Here is a 20268-nt window from a genome sequence, read left to right on the forward strand (position 1 = left end):
ATCAGTATAGTCATTGTAAAAGAACCCCTCAAATTCTGGAATGCTATAATGTAAAGTTACAATGAAAATAAAAATGATTAATTTTTTAAATGTGTATACTTACCAAAGTGCCTTTCTGGCCTTCATCACCTTTATATCCTTTAGCTCCCCTTAATCCAGATTTACCCTATGAAAATTCAACAAAATTTTAGTTACACTGTGTGTACAATTATTAGACAAGTGAGTATTTTGATAATATCATCATTTTTATGCAAATTTTCCAACTCCAAGCTGCATAAATGTGAATGCTTATTGGATGAAACATATCAGGTGATGTGTATTTGAGTAATAAGTTAGGATGTCACTTAAAGATATCAACACCCTTTATCAAGGAGTGTAAAATTATTTGTTTTTTTTTCAGGCAAAATGGAACAAAAAAAGAGTTAAAACTGATTTTGAAAATTCAAAAAATTTTACCAATCACACATCACTCTTGAATTTGCCAAGTTATTTGGTCACGATCACAGAACCGTCATACATTTTATGCAAATAGTCAACAAGGTCACAAAAAACTAATTGAGAAAAAAGACACATTAACTGCTAAAGATTTTAAAAGAATCAAATGTGAAGCGACCAGGAACCCATCATAATCCAGTGCTGTCATATTTCAGAAGGGCAACTTTCCTGGAGTACCCAGAAGTACATAGTGTTTAGTGCTCAGAAACATTGCTGAGATAAGGTAGGCTAAAAGCATACCACCTCTGAACAAGACACAAACGAAAATGTCAAAACTGGGTCAACAAATATTTGAAGACAGAGTTTTCGAAGGTTTTAGACTGAGGAGATGAAATGGATACTTGATGGAGCAGATGGATGGGCCCATGGTTGAATGAGTTACATTACAGTGTATTGTCGCTAAGTATTGCTCATATTGGGCGGTGGTTCCTTCACTTCTGCACAGGGGCCCACTGGTAAATTTACCTTTTTCCCAGTGGGCCAGTCCAAGACTGACTATATTATGATCTTGGATTTTTGCTTTAGACAGATCTGATAGAGTATTGTAGTCTTCATGCTGCATGACAGATGTATCTGTGTAGTTTGAGCTTAAATAATGCCAATGAACAAAGTTATAAAAAATATTAAAAGTATTAAAAACATATATGTGCACTTATAAGCTTATTCATAGTTATAGTATAATATAGCAAACTATACATATCTTACTTGTTCTCCTCTTTCACCCTTTCCCCCCTTTATTCCTGTAGTTCCAGACGTCCCCTGTAAAAAAAAACAAAACAGAAGATGAAATAAAAAATATATCAAATCAAATACTATTTCATGAATTACAGAGACTGATTAGTCATATACAGTATATGTATGACAGAAACAGTATACCTCTTCTCCATTGAGTCCATCAAGCCCAGGTTCTCCTTCTTCACTCTGCAAAATGAAATATATGTTTGCTATGTACAAAATTCCTTAAAACAGGAGTGGGCACTAGGAGTCTAGTAGGTAGGCCTGTGTTACTTTACCATTTCTTTTTATACTTTATATGTTTTCATGGTACTAGCAAAAGATTATCTTTTTTTAATAAAAAAGGCAATGTGCAAAGAAATACAGACCTGGTCTCCTGGAAGACCTCGGTATCCCTGCAAAATAATTATAAAAGCACTGTTACACTGGGGAGAACCATTTCCATAAAATAATAATTCATAGTTATGGACCAAGAGGGACAATTGCCAACACATTTGAGATAGTATTAGCCAGGTGGAGTAAATGTAGCCTGGTGAATTCACAAGCAATGGTAAAGGTGGACTACTAAGTTAATAACAACTGTCCTGTGGAAGACCTAGTGACAAATCCCAAGGATGTGCCATTACTGTCTGTGTGTCTTGACAGTAGGGAATCTGACTGCTATGGTCCCAATCAGTTTTTCCCACATAGCATTGTATAGTTTCCATTCTCTGAACTTAAGTATTACAAGAATATATAGGGTGCTATATTTTTTTATTCTAAAAATTTCTATGCACTGTGGTCTGCATAGAAGTGATAAAAATAGTGCCTGTGGCACATGAGGGGTCATGATTTGAGAGCAAGATTTCCTACTGAATCACGCTAAATTTAATTTTCATGTCCACACTCTATAACATTATTATGATTATTAGCTTCCGGTAATTTATTTGGAATATTTGTTAATTATCATAATGTTACCTTGGGTCCTTTGGTTCCTGCACATCCTTTGTCACCGGGCTCGCCCATCAGACCTGGCAATCCTCTATCACCCTTAAGAAAAATTAAAACATCTAAAATTTTCTGTGTTTATCTTTGAGTTTAGCCAAAATCAAATTACAAATTGATAGTTCAATCCAGCAACATGGCTTTGTCACTGGCCAGGGGCCATGACTGAGCATTCTCGGATGTTGCAAGCAGAGGCAGTTCTACCTTTGCAACATCGGAGGAACATAGAGTTCCAGCAGACTGGATACAGTGCTTGCAAGGTCTACAGCCAAGAGCTTGTACGTGTTGTGCACCTTGCTTAGGAAACTGACCACCTCTGATAGACTGCAGAGGTTGCTGGCAATCTAGACAATGAGCAGTAAACAATACAATTTAAAATCTCTCCTTAACTGAGAACGGAGAGAATTTTGAACAACAGGTAAATTATAAAGTTGCTTGTTTCTACATGTACTTTGCAATTTTTCTCATTTATGATAATGAGAAAGCCACTGTAATGCCATGAAAATAGGACATATTGGACATTCTGCAGTTTCAGAGCCAAAATCGATCTCACTGATTGATAGTAGAGACTTACCTCCCTTCCTTGTTCTCCAGAAAAGCCTGGATGTCCTTGTAATCCAGCTAATCCCTAGATAAATTATAAAAGGGCAGAAGATGACTTCAGTTGAATACTGCAGGCAATTTTAACCTTTTCATAGTCTATAAAGGTATATTACTAGAGCAAACCAGAACAGTAATGTTCGGAATTGGTATTGAACACATGTATAAGAAGAGATGAGATGTACAAAAATGAGGTGAATTAAATCAAGGGGTTCTCCATGCTGGTATAAATTGAGACTAACAAGGAGAAGACCTCAGCATAAAACAAGCACACCACTCAGTATGGGTTAAATATAAATGTTTACCGAACACAGTCTTTACAAAAAAAATCAGTGTTTGAGTTTGGAGTTCGGATGCTTTACGTATGTAACCACTCGATCGAGCATCGCTGTGCTCGGGTACGCTCGTTGCTCAATCTAGTGCGAGCCACTTGCAGTGTCTGAATGGCTCTCACTGGCGGCAAGAACAACCTTATCGGATGTAGGTTGCGTGAAGCCCTGGCCTATCAAGTCGTCACAGGGTATTGTGCAATCTGCCCTTCAGCACAGTATCCACCCTCCTTGGTTACAGGTCCTGGTTGTTTGGTGTTGCAAACAGCTATAGCCAATCAAAACCCTAGGAATACTTTGCACTGAACCTACCAGACACACCATTGTGGGGCTTGAAGGGAATAGGGCCGCCCATATGAGGGGTTGGTAAGGGGAAGTGAGTAAAGTGACAGTTGAGCAGTTGAGCAGTGGAAGGAGGAGAGTGAAGTCGAGAGGAGCAGGGCTTCTGTGTACTAGGGGGCAGATGTTGGTCTGGGCCTGGTAGGAGCTGGAACCCCCGTTGCAGGGGATAGGGTCAAGTGGCACGGACTGCCGAGGAGGGCGGCCGGTGCCCTTGAGCTATCACCGGGCAGGGGCCAGGGCACGATGGGGTATGTGGACCCTAGGCCGGGAAGTAGCTTCACGCAGCCCGGCAATTTACCCGATGGGGGTGAAGACTTCAAGTGTCATCCCCAACCCACTCCAAAATTGGGATACTAGCGCACCGATGGGATAGGACTTTCCCAATACAGTCCAAAGAAATCCTACGTGTGAACCCTGAGAGCAAGCTCACTACGTTAGCCACACGGGTGAGCAAGACCCGCCAAGTTCTAGGCTTTAGGGTCCAAAAGAGAAAACACAAGTGCCAGGAGAGGGCTACGGACCAACCGCAACACCAAGGGCATGGACCCAAGCGTGCTTTCTCCCAGCTGCAGTGGTGCTCGGAACGTTGGTTTACAAGCTGTTCGTGTGGTTATTTCAGGACTGCGTGAGTACACTGCAAATTCCTCTCCTACATCCCAATGGCACCCCTACATCACCATCACCAGGCTCCCGGGGCAAACACCCCCTACCCACGGAGGGGTTAAAACACCTAGCTGCCATCCCATCGCCACAGGGTGTCCCCAACAGCAGCGGTGGTACCCTATCTTACCATGCACCATGGGTGGCGTCACGAACTTTCCTAATCCCGTGCATGTACTCCCTTACCCTCCCTTTTTAATTCGAGTGTCCGCGCGGGTCCCCCGGGTCCGGATACCCCTCGAGCCACCGCGGCTCCAGATCCGAGCGGCTCGGCCGCTGCTACGGGGTCGGTAGAGTTGTAAAAAATTAAAAATAGAAAGAAAACACTTTGCCCTCCATCCCCCAGAAATGCTCTGTTTGTGGCTGGCTGCATATGAGCAGTGCGTGGAACTGCTCATTCAGTGACTTCCAATGGGGTTCAGGTCAAGTCCCAAACTGAACTTTATCTGAAGTCTGGCTGAACCCGCCGAACCCGAAAATCAACGGGTCCACTCATCTCTAGTTCTTACCCCTGATGGCAAAGTGTATTTAAATGATTTTAAATATGGATTGAAAGGATTATCTGTCTCTTACTTTATGCATGAAGATTAACCCTTTTTTGTGTTGAAGTATTATGTTTCTGTCATGCCTCGGTTTTGTGACTCGATCTGGTGACCTCTTGCTGCATGGTGAGTTTCCTTCTTTGCTGAGCTACAGACTGGTCAATCTCTGTCCAACTGTTGATGGTTATGTTATCTTTGTTCACTCTGGGTCACCATCTACCTTTGCACACCTACTCTCTTTTGATTAGTTGTGTGTAGTTGCCACCCCTCTGGTTCCTCAGGAGGAATGAGAAACCTATCGATGGCCTTTCAAGAAGCCAAGTTGGTGTTTTAGTTGTGTGACTAGGGTTTTTTTTAGTCTGTAGAGGAACCAGTGGGTATGGCTGATTTGTTGTAGACTTTATTTCTCCATTTACCCATGTTTGCATTAGTTATGTGCATAACATTATAGACAGCCCATTATAGTGTGCTGGGGCATTATTATGGATCCTGTTAACGCCTTGGCCATGCAACAATAACGGATTTGTCACTGGACTAGGTGGATATCAAGCTCCAGAAGGAGAACACATGTTCTGCTGCTACAGAGGATTTGGTCTGTTGAACGCCAGAAGATTTAACAATAAGCAAACTATTTATTGCTCTCTTTGCTAGTAGAGCTGCTTAAAGAAATGCATGGTTTAGTGGGGCAATCAGATTTTTATGACATGCAGAGGTCTCTTTCTGGATCTTTTTGGTGGCAGAATGCTTGTAAGGGTACTGAAGAGTATGTCCATAATTTTAGAATCTGTGCCAGGACTGAGATCTTTCTTCAGGTGCCAGAAGATTAAAGGGGGCTTTACACGCAACGACATCGCTGACGAGATGTCGTTGGGGTCACGGAATTCGTGACGCACACCGGCCTCGTTAGCGATGTCGTTGCATGTGAAACGTACGAGCGACCGCTAACGATCAAAATTACTCACCTAATCGTTGATCGTTGACATATCGTTCATTTCCCAAATGTCGTTGCTGGCTCAGGACGCAGGTTGTTGGTCGTTCCTGAGGCAGCACACATCGCTATGTGTGACACCCCAGGAATGACGAACAACACCGTACCTGCGTCCTCCGGCAACGAGGTGGGCGTATTCTTACATGCGGCTGCTCTCCGCCCCTCCACTTCTATTGGATGCCTGCCGTGTGACGTCGCTGTGAGGCCGCACAAACTGCCCCTTAGAAAAGAGGCTGTTCGCCGGCCACAGCAACGTCGCTAGGAAGGTAAGTCCGTGTGACGTGGCCAAGCGATATTGTGCACCACGGGCAGTGATTTGCCCGTGACGCACAAACGACGGGGGCGGGTGCTTTCACGAACAACATCGCTAGCGATGTCGCTGCGTGAAAAACAGCCTTTGCTCTCACCTAGCTAGGTTCTGTTGTGACCAGGTACTCACTTGTCCAAGGACTTTGTCACTGATCTGCCTAACTCGGAGGAAAGACTTACTTCCTGATTAATTAAAACTAAGAAGGATTTAAAAGTGGGGTCATTAGGTGAGCAGTGTCCAGACCAAAAAAGCTGCCAACTGCAGATGTAAAAAGGCCCCTGTCTTTAGGGTGGTGGAGTTTTTGTGGCTATCCTCAAAAAAATCTACTTCTTAACCTTTGTCCGGCTGAATAGGTACAATTGTAACTATTCCGTTTTAAAATTGCAATACATTTTTTTTTACAAAAGCCATAGAGGGCTGAAATTTCGTGACATCTCTGCAGTTTTGGTCCAGAATATATTGGCCAAATTTCAATAAAATATCTCCACCCACTTCCGAGATAAGGGGTTGCTGTTAACGTTGTAAAATTATGCAGCCTGACGAAGGCTAAACTGGCATCTAGGGGGTTTGCCCTCAAAGGTGTAGGTCCTGACTCCTTACAGGATTATTGAAGTTTTGAATCCTGAGACAGTTAAACTTCAACTCCCTTTGGCTTGGAAGATCAAAACTTCTTTCATTTTTCTTTTTTAAAAAGATTTGAGGGGAACATTTTGGTATTGTGATATTCACTCCTGCCTAAAACACTATCCATGACCATAAGCCCCCACCCGTTACAGTTTACCTTTGTGTGTTTAATGATATCGCACACACTCTCTGGACAGTTTTTAAATTTATGTTGTTTCTTTATTTATTTATTTTTTGGCTAAGTGCAAGGCTAAACACCCTTTAGTGCCACATGAAAGGCACTAAAGGATGCAAGATTACAAAATCCAGGGTAGTAGGACATTATATATATATTATATATATATATATATTATATATATATATATATATATATATATATATAATCTATCCATCTATCCATCCATCCATCCTTCTCTGTATCTATCCAGCTATCTATCTTTCTAGCTTTTGACTGTATGTAACCCTCCTTCCGTTTTTTTTTTTTTGCTGTCTGCAAAACAAAACGGAAGGCACACGGATGGCACTCGGACCGTATACGAAATGGAACGGATGCGGATGTCATGCGGATGCATCCGTGGAAAAACAGGACTGTTTTTTGTGGACTGCAAAAATGCGATGGTCATGTGAATGTACCCTTATTGATTCTTCCCAGATAAAGCAAGACTGGGATGTCTCTGAATTTTAACCCCATTGTGTCTGTATTATATCATTAAACATGCACTATTCTATCTGTTGCACCAGTTGTGTTCATTTAGTTTTTACTTAGCAAACTTTGCGCTATTATTGTTACTTCGTGTATGATAGAATCATTGCTGATTGATGCAATGGGACCTCTGCAGGAGATCATCATTTACATGCAGGTAGAGATAAAGAAGTAGTGTTACAGTAATATATACCATATATCTGAAAATGATCTACCAGCGACAGCTGTACTTTAGTCACTATATGTTCCATTTAATGCACATACCTTCAGTCCCTGATTTCCATACATCCCCGGTGATCCACTTTCTCCATGACATTCACAAAATACACAACAACATGTTTTTTCAAAAACATGGGACTAAAAAAAAAGGACAAATTATAGTTCTCTTACATGAGTGTAATAATTATTATTATGTTTAGGAAATTAATATTATTATTCTGGACCCACAATAGCAAACTCACCATTTGTTGAGCAAGTCTAATCCCAATATCTGGCATCTCAATATCCAGCTGATAGTCATAATTAAAGCCTCTGCCAAATTCTATATATTTCATGTTATCATATCCTTTTGTTCTTTCCAAAGCGACAGTAACTAAGGCATTTAACCCTAAAAAGTTTCAGAAATGCATATGTTATATAGTTAGTGATATCTATAACATAGAGAATTTAAGGGTGTTAAAAAATCCATTAGAACACGAATACTACTTAAGTGATAGAAACCAAGAAATGCCAATCTATCAAAGCTCTATGATTACACACAAAGTCGTAAGTTGACTTAGTTATTCAATATTCTGTTGTATAATGCCTTCACATCGTGCATACCAAAATATTTTTCCTTAAAATTAGAGCCTCTAAGGCCCCCTTCACACATCTGTACTTTTGGTACTTATGTTACTGTTTTTATACGTACATGAATCATGGACATACGCAGACCCATTAAAATAAGTGGGTCTGCGCACACATTAGTGATTTCTCACTGACATATTTTCGTGCGGCGTACACACATGTCCTTGTATTCCACACGGAGACAAGTCCTTATTTCTCTGACATCACTGATGTCACACGGATCACACAGTGGTGTGATCCATGCAGGGGTAGGCTGGGAATGATGCCCTCATCCTGTAATGATACCCTCATCCTGTAATGATGCCTCCGTCCTGTAATGATGCCTCATCCTTTAATGATGCCTCCATAGTGTAATGATGCCCCCATTCTGTAATGATGACCCTGTCCTTTTGATGCTCCATCCTGTAATGATGCCCCCGTCCTGTAATGATGCCCCCGTCCTGTAATGATGCCTCCATCCTGTAATGATGCCCTCATCCTGTAATGATGCCCTCATCCTGTAATGCTGCCTCCATCCTGTAATGATGCCTCCATCCTGTAATGATGCCCTCGTCCTAGGCCCTGTATGTAATAATGTCCCTGTCCTGGTCTCCGAATGTAATAATGTCCCCATACTATCCCTGGTTGTAATAATGTTTTAGTCTTGATCCCTGTATGTAATAATGTCCCTGTCTGTAATAATGTCACTGTCATGGCCCTGTACATAATAATATTCCCTGTCCTGGGCCCTATATGTAATAATTAGAGTTGAGAGAGTACCTAACTTTTCGTACTCTCCATACTCATAATGAGTACTGTCTAATACTCGCGTATTCATTCCAAATAGCGTGTGCAATGCAAGTCAATGGAGAATACTCACAATGTAACGAATAACCGTAATTCTGCACTATTCGCTACTCGCACGAATAGTACGGCATTTGGGTTACTCATTACTTTGTGAGTTTTTCCCAATTGACTTGTATTGCACACGCTATTCAGAATGAATACACGAGTAGCAGACAGAACTCAGTTATGAGCATTGCGTGTACGAATAGTTAGGCACTCTCTCAACTCTAGTAATAATGTCCTGAATTATCTAATCCTTAATGTCCCCTATTATATGTAATAAGGTCAACGTTCTCGGCCCTGTATGTAATAATGTCCCCTGTTATGTTATAATGTCCCCATCCTGGGCCCTGTATGTTATAATGTTCTCTGTTATGTTATAATGTCCTGGTCATGGCCCCTGTATGTAATAATGTCCCAGTCCTGGGCCCTGTATGTAATAATGTCCCCGGCCTGGTGACCGAAGCAGAAGTCGCAGGTGTGGACTCCAATGGAGACGTGACATCCAACAATGCAAATCTTCAAGCAGAAGGTGGATAAACATACAGTTGGGATGATTTCAGAAAACCTGCACTTGCATGGGGTTGGACCCAATGGCCCTTGAGGTCCCTTACAATTATACCATTCTATGATTCTATGATTATTTTCTCATTGATTTTATCTTAGGTTTTTTGAATTTGCCACAGTGTGAATATGCACTTATAAATTGCATTCTTTGGCTTTGCTATGGCTCTATACAACCTGATACAGTTTTTTAAATATCTCCACAAAAAGGCACAAATAGGGGTCTCACATGCAAAAAAAAAATAAAAAAAGATTCATCATTTAACCCCTTCAGCCCCCGGGCACTTTCCGTTTTTGCGTTTTTGTTTTTTGCTCCCCTTCTTCCGAGAGGCGTAACTTTTTTATTTTTCCATCAATCTTGCCATATGAGGGCTTGTTTTTTGCGGGACGAGTTGTACTTTTAAATGAAACCATAAGTTTTACCATATAGTGTACTGGAAAACGGCAAAAAAATTCCAAGTGCGGAAAAATTGGAAAAAAAGTGGGATTGTACAATAGTTTTTGGGATATTTTATTCACCGTGTTCACTATATGGTAAAACTGATGTGTGGGTATGATGCCTCAGGTCGGTGCGAGTTTACAGACACCAAACATGTATAGGTTTACTTGTATCTAAGGGGTTAAAAAAAATTCACAAGCTTGTCCGAAAAACGTGGCGCACGTTTTGCGCCATTTTCCAAAACCCGTAGCGTTCTTATTTTTCAGGATCTGAGGCTCAGTGATGGCTTATTTTTTGCGTCTTGACCTGACGTTCTTAACGGTACCATTTTTGCGCAGATGCTACGTTTTGATCGCCTGTTATTGCATTTTGCGCAAAATTTGCGGCAACCAAAAAACGTAATTTTGGCGTTTGGAATTTTTTTGCCGCTACGCCGTTTACTGATCATATTCATTGATTTTATATTTTGATAGATCGGGCATTTCTGAACGCGGCGATACCAAATATGTGTGTATTTTTTATTTTTTTAACCCTTTAATTTTCAATGGGGTGAAAGGGGGGTGATTTGAACTTTTAGGTTTTTTTATTTTTTTTTAATTTTTTAAAACTTTTTTTTTTACTTTTTTTTTTTATTTTACTAGTCCCCCTAGGGGGCTATTGCGATCAGCAATCCGATCGCTTTGTACAATCTGCAGATCTCAGCTACAGAGCTGAGAACTGCAGATTTGCTGCTTCACTTTCAATGCCGGCTGTATTCCGGCATTGAGAGGAAGTGACTCATGTTAGCCACAGGCGTCATCACATGACCCTGTGCTACCATGGCAACCGCCGAAAGTCACGTGATCATGTCACGTGACTTCCGGCGGGGGCGGGGTAAGTCACTGTCATGGCGGCGCCCATATACATATCGCTGCCAAGACTTTGGCAGCGAAATGTAAGGGGTTAATGGCCGCGGGTGGAAGCGATTCCACCCGCGGCTAGCAGGCACACATATCAGCTGTTGATAACAGCTGATATGTGCGCGTCTCGCCGCCGCCCGCCGGCGGCAGGGAGCGGGGCTTACCGGGAAACGATCCATGACGTATCTAGTACGTCATGGGTCGTTAAGGGGTTAAGGTACAGTTGGCTCATTATCTTATTAAAGGGATATTCCCATCTCCAAGATCATATTAGATGTAATAATAATAATAATAATAATAATAATAATAATAGCAAATACCTCCAATTTACAAATATAGTATTGTTCTCCAGATTAGTTATGTCACTTACCTCATGTGCAGGGCATTATGATAGCTTAGGTATCCAAGGTTATGACCACGCATATAGCCACAGTAATGCGGGCGTCACACGGGATGATCTATTGTGCTATTGCACGAGTGATCGTACCCGCCCCCGTCATTTGTTCGTCACGGGCAATTAGTTGCCCATGGTGCTCAAAGTCGTTAACCCCCTGTCACACGTACTTACCTTTCAAGCGACCTCGCTGTGGGCGGTGAACATCCTCTTCCTGAAGGGGGAGGGATGTTCAGCGTCACAGCGACGTCACACAGCGGCCGGCCAATAGAAGCGGAGGGGCGGAGATGAGCGAGACGTAAACATCCCGCCCACCTCCTTCCTTCTGCTTTGCCGGCGGGATGCAGGTAAGCTGTGTTCGTCGTTCCCGGGGTGTCACACGGAGCGACGTGTGCTGCCACGGGAATGATGAACAACCTGAAGTTCGATTTTTTAAAACTGAGCGACGTGTCAACGATGAATGAGAAGGTGATTATTTCTGCTCGTTCACCATCACACGTAGCTGTCACACGCTACAATATATCAGACGATGCCGGATGTGCGTCACTACTGACGTGACCCCGACGACATATCGCCCGATATATCGTACCGTGTGACACCCGCATTAGTTACTTGTGGTCATAACCATGGATACCTAAGCTTCTCCCAGGTCTGCACACGAGGTAAGTGACATAGCTTATCAGTAAAACTATACTACATTTCTAATTGAAGGTATTTGCTAATTTTCTAATTATTACTCCTACTGCATATTGAGATAGAATCTTGGAGATGGGAATAACCCTTTAATATAATCAATTATTTCCAAAATATAATGTGCTTAATACTCAATGACAACCCACTTGCACCATTTACCTTTTTTCTGAAAATCTTTTGTCAGTTCAGTGGCTTTTACATTTTCATCTAGTCCATCAGTGAAGATTAGCATCATCTACATAGCATAAGGAAGGCGTTAAGAATGAGTACAAACTGTGACAGTCTTAATTAGGTAAATGTGACTGATACATACCTTTGCTTTTCCTGCATCATTCTTTTTAAATGTTTTCCACATGGACTGAAGAAAGGGGGTTGTTAGATAGGAAGGACCTTTGACCGAAATGGCTTTGAGTTTCAGAGCTAAATCGGATTTATAGGTGTGGAATTGAGTGGGAAAGGGTGGATTTGCATTTGGAACATAAAAAGCTACGCTAATCTGAGGCGTAGTGCCAGGGAGGCAGCTTATACTTCTCAGATTCATCATGCTGTGTAAAATAGTATCAATACTAAGTTGCAAACGATATTGATTCTGGAATAAATTTTTGCCATTAGGATAAGCTGAAATATCAAAACCGACTATGACATCAAGAGAACAACCTAGAATGAAAGGATAGAAGACACAGGTATAAGATTAAAGAAGTACATTTACATTTGCAAACAGGTATCTTTCGAGGAGTGTGTCCACACAAAAGGAGTTTCCAAACTAAGCACAGCATATTGTAGGATACTTAAGGCCCAAACGAAACGACGGATCTAACGATATATCGCCGGGGTCACGGATTCCGTGACGATCTTCTGGCATCGTTAGCGACGTCGTTGCGTGTGACAGAAAGGAAAGACCGTTAACAATGGAAAATACTCACCTTATCGTCCATCGTTGACACGTCGTTCCTTTTCAAAAAATCGTTGATTATAGAGGTCGCAGGTTGTTCGTCGTTCCCGAGGCAGCACACATCGCTACGTGTGACACCTCGGGAATGACGAGCTACAGCTTACCTGCGGCTGCCGGCAATGCAGAAGGAAGGAGGTGGGCGGGATGTTACGTCCCGCTCATATCCGCCCCTCCGTTTCTATTGGGCGGCCGCTTAGTGACACCGCTGTGACGCCGCACGAACCGCCACCTTAGAAAGGAGGCGGTTCGCCAGCAATAGCGACGTCGCTAGACACGCAAGTCCGTGTGACGGCTCCAAACGATTTTGTGCACCACGGGCAGTGATTTGCGCGTGACGAACAAACAATGGGGACGATCGCTAGCGATATATTGCAGCGTGTAACGGGGCCTTTAGTCTGAAAAAAAAATTGTGCTTTAGTCGGTTGCTGTATTTTTTCCAAATTCTTCTTTAATCAAATATACTACTGATACACTTGGTGCAGTGGATTAGAAGCAGTGGCGTAACTAGAGTCCAAAGAACCCCAGAGCAAAATTTGGGCCTGTTATCCCCCACCCGCATGTGGGTCAGATGTATGTGCCCTTGTAGTGTTCTAAATCTTATAAAGACATATGGTTTTCTCTTCCTCCCTCTTCATTACATAATAATGTCCCACGTCCTGTACTAATTTCCCATGTCCTGGTCCACTTCCTGGTAAATGTGTCTCCCATCCTCATATATACAGTATGTTCCCCATTCTGGGCTACATACTGGTAAATATGTCTCCCATCCTCATATATATATGTGTACCCCATTCTGGTATATTTGTCCCCATCCTGGTATATGTATAACTACTGTATATTTATTGTGCATTATATGAGTACTGGTCGACAATCATATACATTGCACTTTATTTTGGTCTTTAGTGCAATAACTAGATTGATATACATAGCTGCATAGTTATTATGCCAACTTTTGAATTATATGTATTAGTACACGTCACTGTTTCTGATTATAATGTATTATATGTTTTAATGGCATTGTCCCCCCTTTTTTTTAGTTACCTCTTTGCTATTTTAAAACCTTGCTTTATCATGTATATTTAATAAAATATATGTATTTTTATTAATTTCTTCTCCTGAGCTCCTTTCTTCTAGAATAATTTTCTTTATTTCCTTCTTTAATTGGCTTTGTATGGAAATTTATCTCACTTAAACCTGAACACATTCTATTGATTAATAATAATAATAATAATAATAATGGGGGAGAGGGCAACTCATATGTCTTTGTAGGATTTAGAATGTTACAAGGGCTCATAAATCTGACCATCATGCGGGGGAGTGCCCCAAATTTTGCACATGGGGCCCATCAAACACTAGTTATGCCACTGAATGCTGGTATATATGTCCCCTGCCCTGTTTTATATATCTCCCATCCTGGTAAATATATCCCCAACCTGTTATATATGTTGCCCATCTTAGTAAATTACTACTAAATTATTACATACTGTATGTCCCCATCCTGTTATATATATTCCCATCCAGGTGGATATGTCCCCCATCCTGGTATATATGCTTCAAATACTGGTCTATATGTACCCCATCCAGGTATATATGTTCCCCATCCTGGTATATATGTTCATCCGGGTATATATGTCCCCAATTCAGGTCCCATCCTGCTATACATACTCATCGTGGGCCCATTGTGGTATATATGTCCCCCATCCTGGTATACATGTCTCCCATAATAGGTCCCATCCTGGTAAATATGTCCCCATCCTGGTATACATGTTCCCCATACTAGTATATATGTTCCCCATTCTGGTATATATATTTCTCATCCTGGTATATATGTCCTCCATCCTGGTATATATGTCTTCATCTTAGGCTCATCCTGGTATATCTGTTCCCTATCCCTGTATATCTGTCCTCATCCTGGTATATATGTTTGTGATTTGATTAGTCCCATTAGTTGATCCCATTGATTGATCAATCATAGCTATTACAGACTGTGACCTTCTTTGATTCATGCCATGACAGGTCACCATTATGTTTAGTTGTAGGCTTTGTTGCACTGTTTGGTTGGCTCTGGATGACATTTACCGTTAATGATATAGTTGTACGTCCATATAAAGCCATGATCAAGAGGTGCAGTTAATGGTCTGTATGATGTGTATTAGAAATCAGATTATACTTACTTTCAGCAGGCCGCTCGCTGCATACATCATCTACCAATCTCTTTTTAATACTTTTTAATGCATCAAAATTGTGGACCGAAAACCTTCTATCTTCAGCTCCAGCAATATAAAGAAGCTGCCTTTCAGACACGCTTCCCACCCCCACGGAATAAGTAGCAATGCCTTTATCTCTTAGAGCTTCTGCAGGCGTTTCAATTTCATCTTGTGAATCTCCATCTGTTATGACGATCAATATCTGTTGGATCTTTTCTCTGATACGACTATTATTTGCTAGAGTAAAATCAATTTTCTCAAGAGCATTTCCAATAAGGGTGTTTCCTTTCATCCATGTGATGTTCTTAATCTTCTGTGTTAAACTTTCCTTATTTATATTTGGCATTAGTGTAATCTCTGATTGAAATTTATGACTATATTGAGAAACACCCACATGAACCTTGCCGGGACCAATATCAAACTCTTCAATGGTAGATATCATGAATTCTTTCATTTTATCAAAGTCTGTAGATCCAATACTTGTGGAGCCATCAATCAGAAAAGTGACATCTGCTTGTTTTTCACAGGGAGCTGCAAAATATCAAAGAAATATAGCATTTACATATGAAGGGTAGAGTTGGTGTGAAACGAGTCACTTGTCCCAATCCATCGGCCACAAGAGAAATCTGTGGCCACTACATTGGAGCAGGAGTACCACCTCTTACCTACTCTTCTTTTGATTAGTCCGCCTGGCATGACGTTAATGTTACGGCATGAGGCACATGTCACATCGAGTCAGGCTAGCAAATCAAAAGAAGAGCCACAGATGTGGCAGGTTGAGGTGGTACCCTACCGTGCAGTGGCCTCAGATGCAGCCAATGGAAATGATGTGTAAATAAATTTGCACCAACTCTAATCAGGGGTCAATTGGGGATACAGTATGATAAAAATAACCCTCCACATTTAATGTGTGTCAATTTCAACCATACTGACAAGCACTTCAGCAATGTTTTTCCTACAAGAACTGACACAAAGTAGCATGTACATTATATTGACAATACTCAGATGAAATATTTTTACATGACATGAAACTGATAAACTATATAAATTTCCTGCATTTAATATGGAATAAAGTAAAAATTAATTGGGCTACACATATTTAGGGTTATGTTTACATATATGCATTTTCCATTGCAGATGTAAATTTTGACCATGCCCCTAGCCACACCCATTTGACAGTGAGGAACATTCAGCAGATGCCCTGGACTGTTGGTTCATTCATAGTCGGAACAGCCAGAACTTTCTCACCTTTAGGCCTGTTTCACACGTCAGTAAAAAACACAGACATTTTCACTGACGTATAAAAAACGCACATGTCCCTCCGTGTGCCGTGATTCACAGCACACGTGGCTTGTCCATGTGCAATCCGTGATATGTGATCCATACTCCGTGATTGCACATGGTCGTATTCTCACCTGTCCCTGTTCCTGCTGTCTGTGGTGCTCAATCTCCAGCGATGCAGCATCCGGCCGCCACTATCACCTCTGCAGCTACTTCCGGGTCGGCTCTGGCTGCATGCATGAATATGCATGCCATAATGAGCCGGCCAGGAAGAAGCAGAGAACAGCTGCCGAACACAGCGTCGCTGGAGATGGATGAGTTGAAAATGCTTTATATTTTCAATGTCTATTTTTTTCTGGTACGTGTTTCACGGATCCCACCATAGTGTGGTCTGTGGGACATTAGTGATGCCAGAAAAAACAGACATGTCTCCGTGCAGCAATCACAGACACGCGTGTACGCCGCACGAAGACACGGTCAGTGACAAATCCCTGATGTGTACGCAGACCCATTGATTTTAATGGGTCTGAGTATGTTCGTAATTCTGGTACATATAAAAAAAAATAGCACATACGTACCAGAATCACTGACATCTGAAACAGGCAGGTTTTTGTTTTTGGCAGGTGTCCGCAACAAACTACACAATAACAATCTTCCCTCATTATTGCATTTTTGCTGTATTTTTTATGTCTTTTCTGACTTACTAAATGTGTTTTTTTAGTGCAGATATAATGTCACTTTTTTAAAGTGTTTTTTATAGTACAGAAAAGCTTTTATTCTGCACTTAACAAAGTAACTGCAGTTTTTTACATGTGTTTTTTGTAAGCTCCACATAGGAGCCTTTAGAGAGAAAAAAAGCCCCCAAACTGCAGAATTCTGCGTTTTTAGACGCACAGTGGGTGAAGTTTTCATGGAATCACATCCACTTTGCTTGGACAATTAAAGAGATCATAGTCGTGAACGAGGAGGCAGTTCATGCACAGCGCCGACCATGATCTCACACCTGAGCAGATACATCACCGGCGCACGAGTGGGAAAGTGTTTTTATGCTCAGCTTGCGATAGGGGCAGAGAGAACTGCGCCTGCCTGAGACTTGGGCAGCAGAGTGGATGATGACGGCGGCGCCATCCTTGTCAATCATGTCAGGAGGACGGCGAAGAGCGGCAGGAGTGGGGGGCAGGAGACAAAATAGAGCCCGCCCATCTGGCCAACAGAACTAATTTGCATAGACAATGGTGAGATTTTATAAAGTTCTTTTTTGGGTTTGGAATGGGGGCCAGCAACAAGGTGCACCTTCATAGAATGCAGCTCAGGAGCCGCAGAAGGTGACACTTGTGGTTTTATAAGGAAAAAATTGGTGACAGGTTCCCTTTAAGCCTCTTTCACACGTCCGTGCCTCCGGTACGTGTTTGGTCAGTATTCTCACGTACCGGAGACACGGGCACACGTAGACCCATTAAAATCAATGGGTCTGCGCTCACGTGTGTATTCTGCCATGGACCGTGTGTACGTGTGGAGCATCCATGTGCTCTACACGTAGACATGTCCGTTTTTCTCTGGCATCACGGGTGTCACACGGAACACAAACGGGTCATACGTAACACAAATGGAGCACACGGATGTGTTCCGTGTGATATGCACCGGAAAAAACACATGTGTCTGCGATAAAAACAAAACAAAACGTTACTCACCTTCTCCAGCCCTGCAGTCTCTGCCGCTGCTGTCACTTGCTACTGACAGCTGCTCATTATGCTCATTGCATATTCATTTCACTGCGGCCGGAAGCAGCAGCAGCGGGGAGTCGGCAGGACCGGAGACCGAAGATCAGCACCACGGACAGCGAAGCCAGGGACAGGTGAGTAGAAAGTTCCTGTTCTCCGTGTGTTATAACGGATAACACACGGAGAACACATGTGTGCCATACACATGGCTCACCGAGGGCAATACGCACCTTTTGACACGTCCGTGAAAAAACGTGCGTGATTTTCACAGACGTGTGAAAGAGGCCTTAAACACAGCAGAATTTCTGTGCACAACAAGGCAGCAGAAAAAAATGCAACATTTACACTACATGTGAACCCGGGTCCGAACCAAGCAAAGTGGATGTGATTTCATGAAATCTTCCCCCTCGATACGTATAAAGACGCTTCTGAACTGTGTACTATTAGTGTATCCTTTCTCTCTATAAGCCTCTATGTGGAACCTGAAGAAAAATAAGCAAAAAAAATGGAGTTGCTTTTTTTCCTACTACAGAAAAGCTTTGATTCTGTGTTTAAAAATGCATTATAAAATCATATTCATATATGCACCAAAATGTATCTAATAAGGTGGAAAATGCATAAAAAACAGCAGCAAACACGCAATAATCATAGAAGTTTATTATTGCGTTGTGTGGTGCGGACACCTGGAGAGAAAAGTTAAGCTACATATAAACACGGCCTCAGTGTTGCATTTCATTGCATTACATTTGTTATGAGTTTAATAGAGAAAAATAATCACATCTTATTTTTATACCATTTACCGATCCCCATACGATTACAGGGACCAAATATGTCCATGCTATTTTCTGATTTGTGATGTTTATTATTTAAAAAAAAATTGCATAAAAAATGACATTATTCTAAATTTTTATTAGTAGTTTTATAGTAAGAAAAAAATCTCTCTTTTAGGGTATGTGTCCATGAGCAGGGCTCGCTGTGTTTAGAACACAGCGAGTCCTGACCGGGGGGCTGCATATCTCTTCCGCAGGAGAACGCAGGAGGCCGCAGCTGTCAGTACCCACGATCAGGGTTCAGTACGCTGCGGTGTCCTGCTTGTGTTTCCCTACGGAGGACGCAGGCGATTCGAGCAGTAAACAATTGACATGCTGCGATCTGGAAAGACGCTCCGCAGGTCAGTGTTTGCTGCGTAAAAAAGAAGCATAGTGTACAAGGGATTTCTAGAAATCCCATCCACTGTGCTTGTACTGTACATCACAGCGGTTTGGACGCAGCTGAAGTAGGCTGCGTCCAAACCGCTGAAAATACTGATCGTGGGTGCGCACCCTGTAGAATATGGGACATAAAAATACACCGCTCTGCACAATGTATCTCTATGCACCAGTATAATCTGCTTGCGGAGGCAGAGCCTGCACTGCATTTTCAAGTATACAAGATTCTCCCTGTGACATGATAAGAGCCTTTGGTTCAAAGCCTTAACTCCTGCTGAAATGTGTGATGATTGTTGCTTTGACTCCCAGGGAGGGTAAGGAATGGAATAAAAACAAAATTACATTTTTGCAATTATTTTATATTAGTTTTAGGAACAAAAATATCTGACTTTTTTCCACCTCTAGAATACAAGGACATAGAGATATGTGGTGCCCCTGAGGCTTCAGTCGCCACAGGGTTCTGCATCTCACTTAAGGTGCAGTACTCATCCTAGGTAAGGAAGAGGTTAATTGCTGGTGTTTCTCACATTCACAAACCACACACAGTCAGGTGCTTTTCCACTGGGATTGGTCTAGGGTAGACAGGGGGTGGCCATCACGAGGCATGAGACTTTCCCGGTCACTAGGACAACCACCTGGGGGGCGGGCACCACTTGGGGGAAAAGGAAGGAGCATCTTCACACTTAGTCATTTAACCCTGGGCACAGCTTGGGGTGAGGAGCACAGTCGGGACCTTGGTCCTGGCATTTTCTACCTTACACTTTTTGGAGCACTACAGGACCTGTGGCTTGGAGCAGGTAGCTCATCCCGGCCCCCAGGCTCTCTACAGCTACTGGGGATTCCAGGGTCTACGGAGAGTGCAGGAAACACCCACAGCTCGTCCACGTTCCATCAATGGTATTGGAGGGAACCTGACTAGAAAGGATA

General features: G+C 42.2%; 1 protein-coding gene across 1 annotated transcript in view; it reads right to left on the reverse strand.

Annotated features, from left to right (window-relative positions):
* The window catches only part of LOC142243953 (collagen alpha-6(VI) chain-like), a 229864-nt gene that overhangs the window by 174240 nt on the left and 35356 nt on the right, over positions 1-20268 (reverse strand). The window contains exons 6-16 of the mRNA XM_075316146.1: positions 15099-15662; positions 12286-12629; positions 12132-12207; positions 7774-7919; positions 7577-7669; positions 2789-2842; positions 2188-2259; positions 1599-1625; positions 1372-1416; positions 1201-1254; positions 104-166 (exon numbers count right to left, since the gene is read on the reverse strand). Coding sequence (XP_075172261.1) covers positions 104-166; positions 1201-1254; positions 1372-1416; positions 1599-1625; positions 2188-2259; positions 2789-2842; positions 7577-7669; positions 7774-7919; positions 12132-12207; positions 12286-12629; positions 15099-15662 — 1538 coding nt within the window. The remainder of the gene's footprint in view (positions 1-103; positions 167-1200; positions 1255-1371; positions 1417-1598; positions 1626-2187; positions 2260-2788; positions 2843-7576; positions 7670-7773; positions 7920-12131; positions 12208-12285; positions 12630-15098; positions 15663-20268) is intronic.

Source organism: Anomaloglossus baeobatrachus, chromosome 6 (genome assembly GCF_048569485.1).
Source record: "Anomaloglossus baeobatrachus isolate aAnoBae1 chromosome 6, aAnoBae1.hap1, whole genome shotgun sequence".
Lineage (NCBI taxonomy): Eukaryota > Metazoa > Chordata > Amphibia > Anura > Aromobatidae > Anomaloglossus > Anomaloglossus baeobatrachus.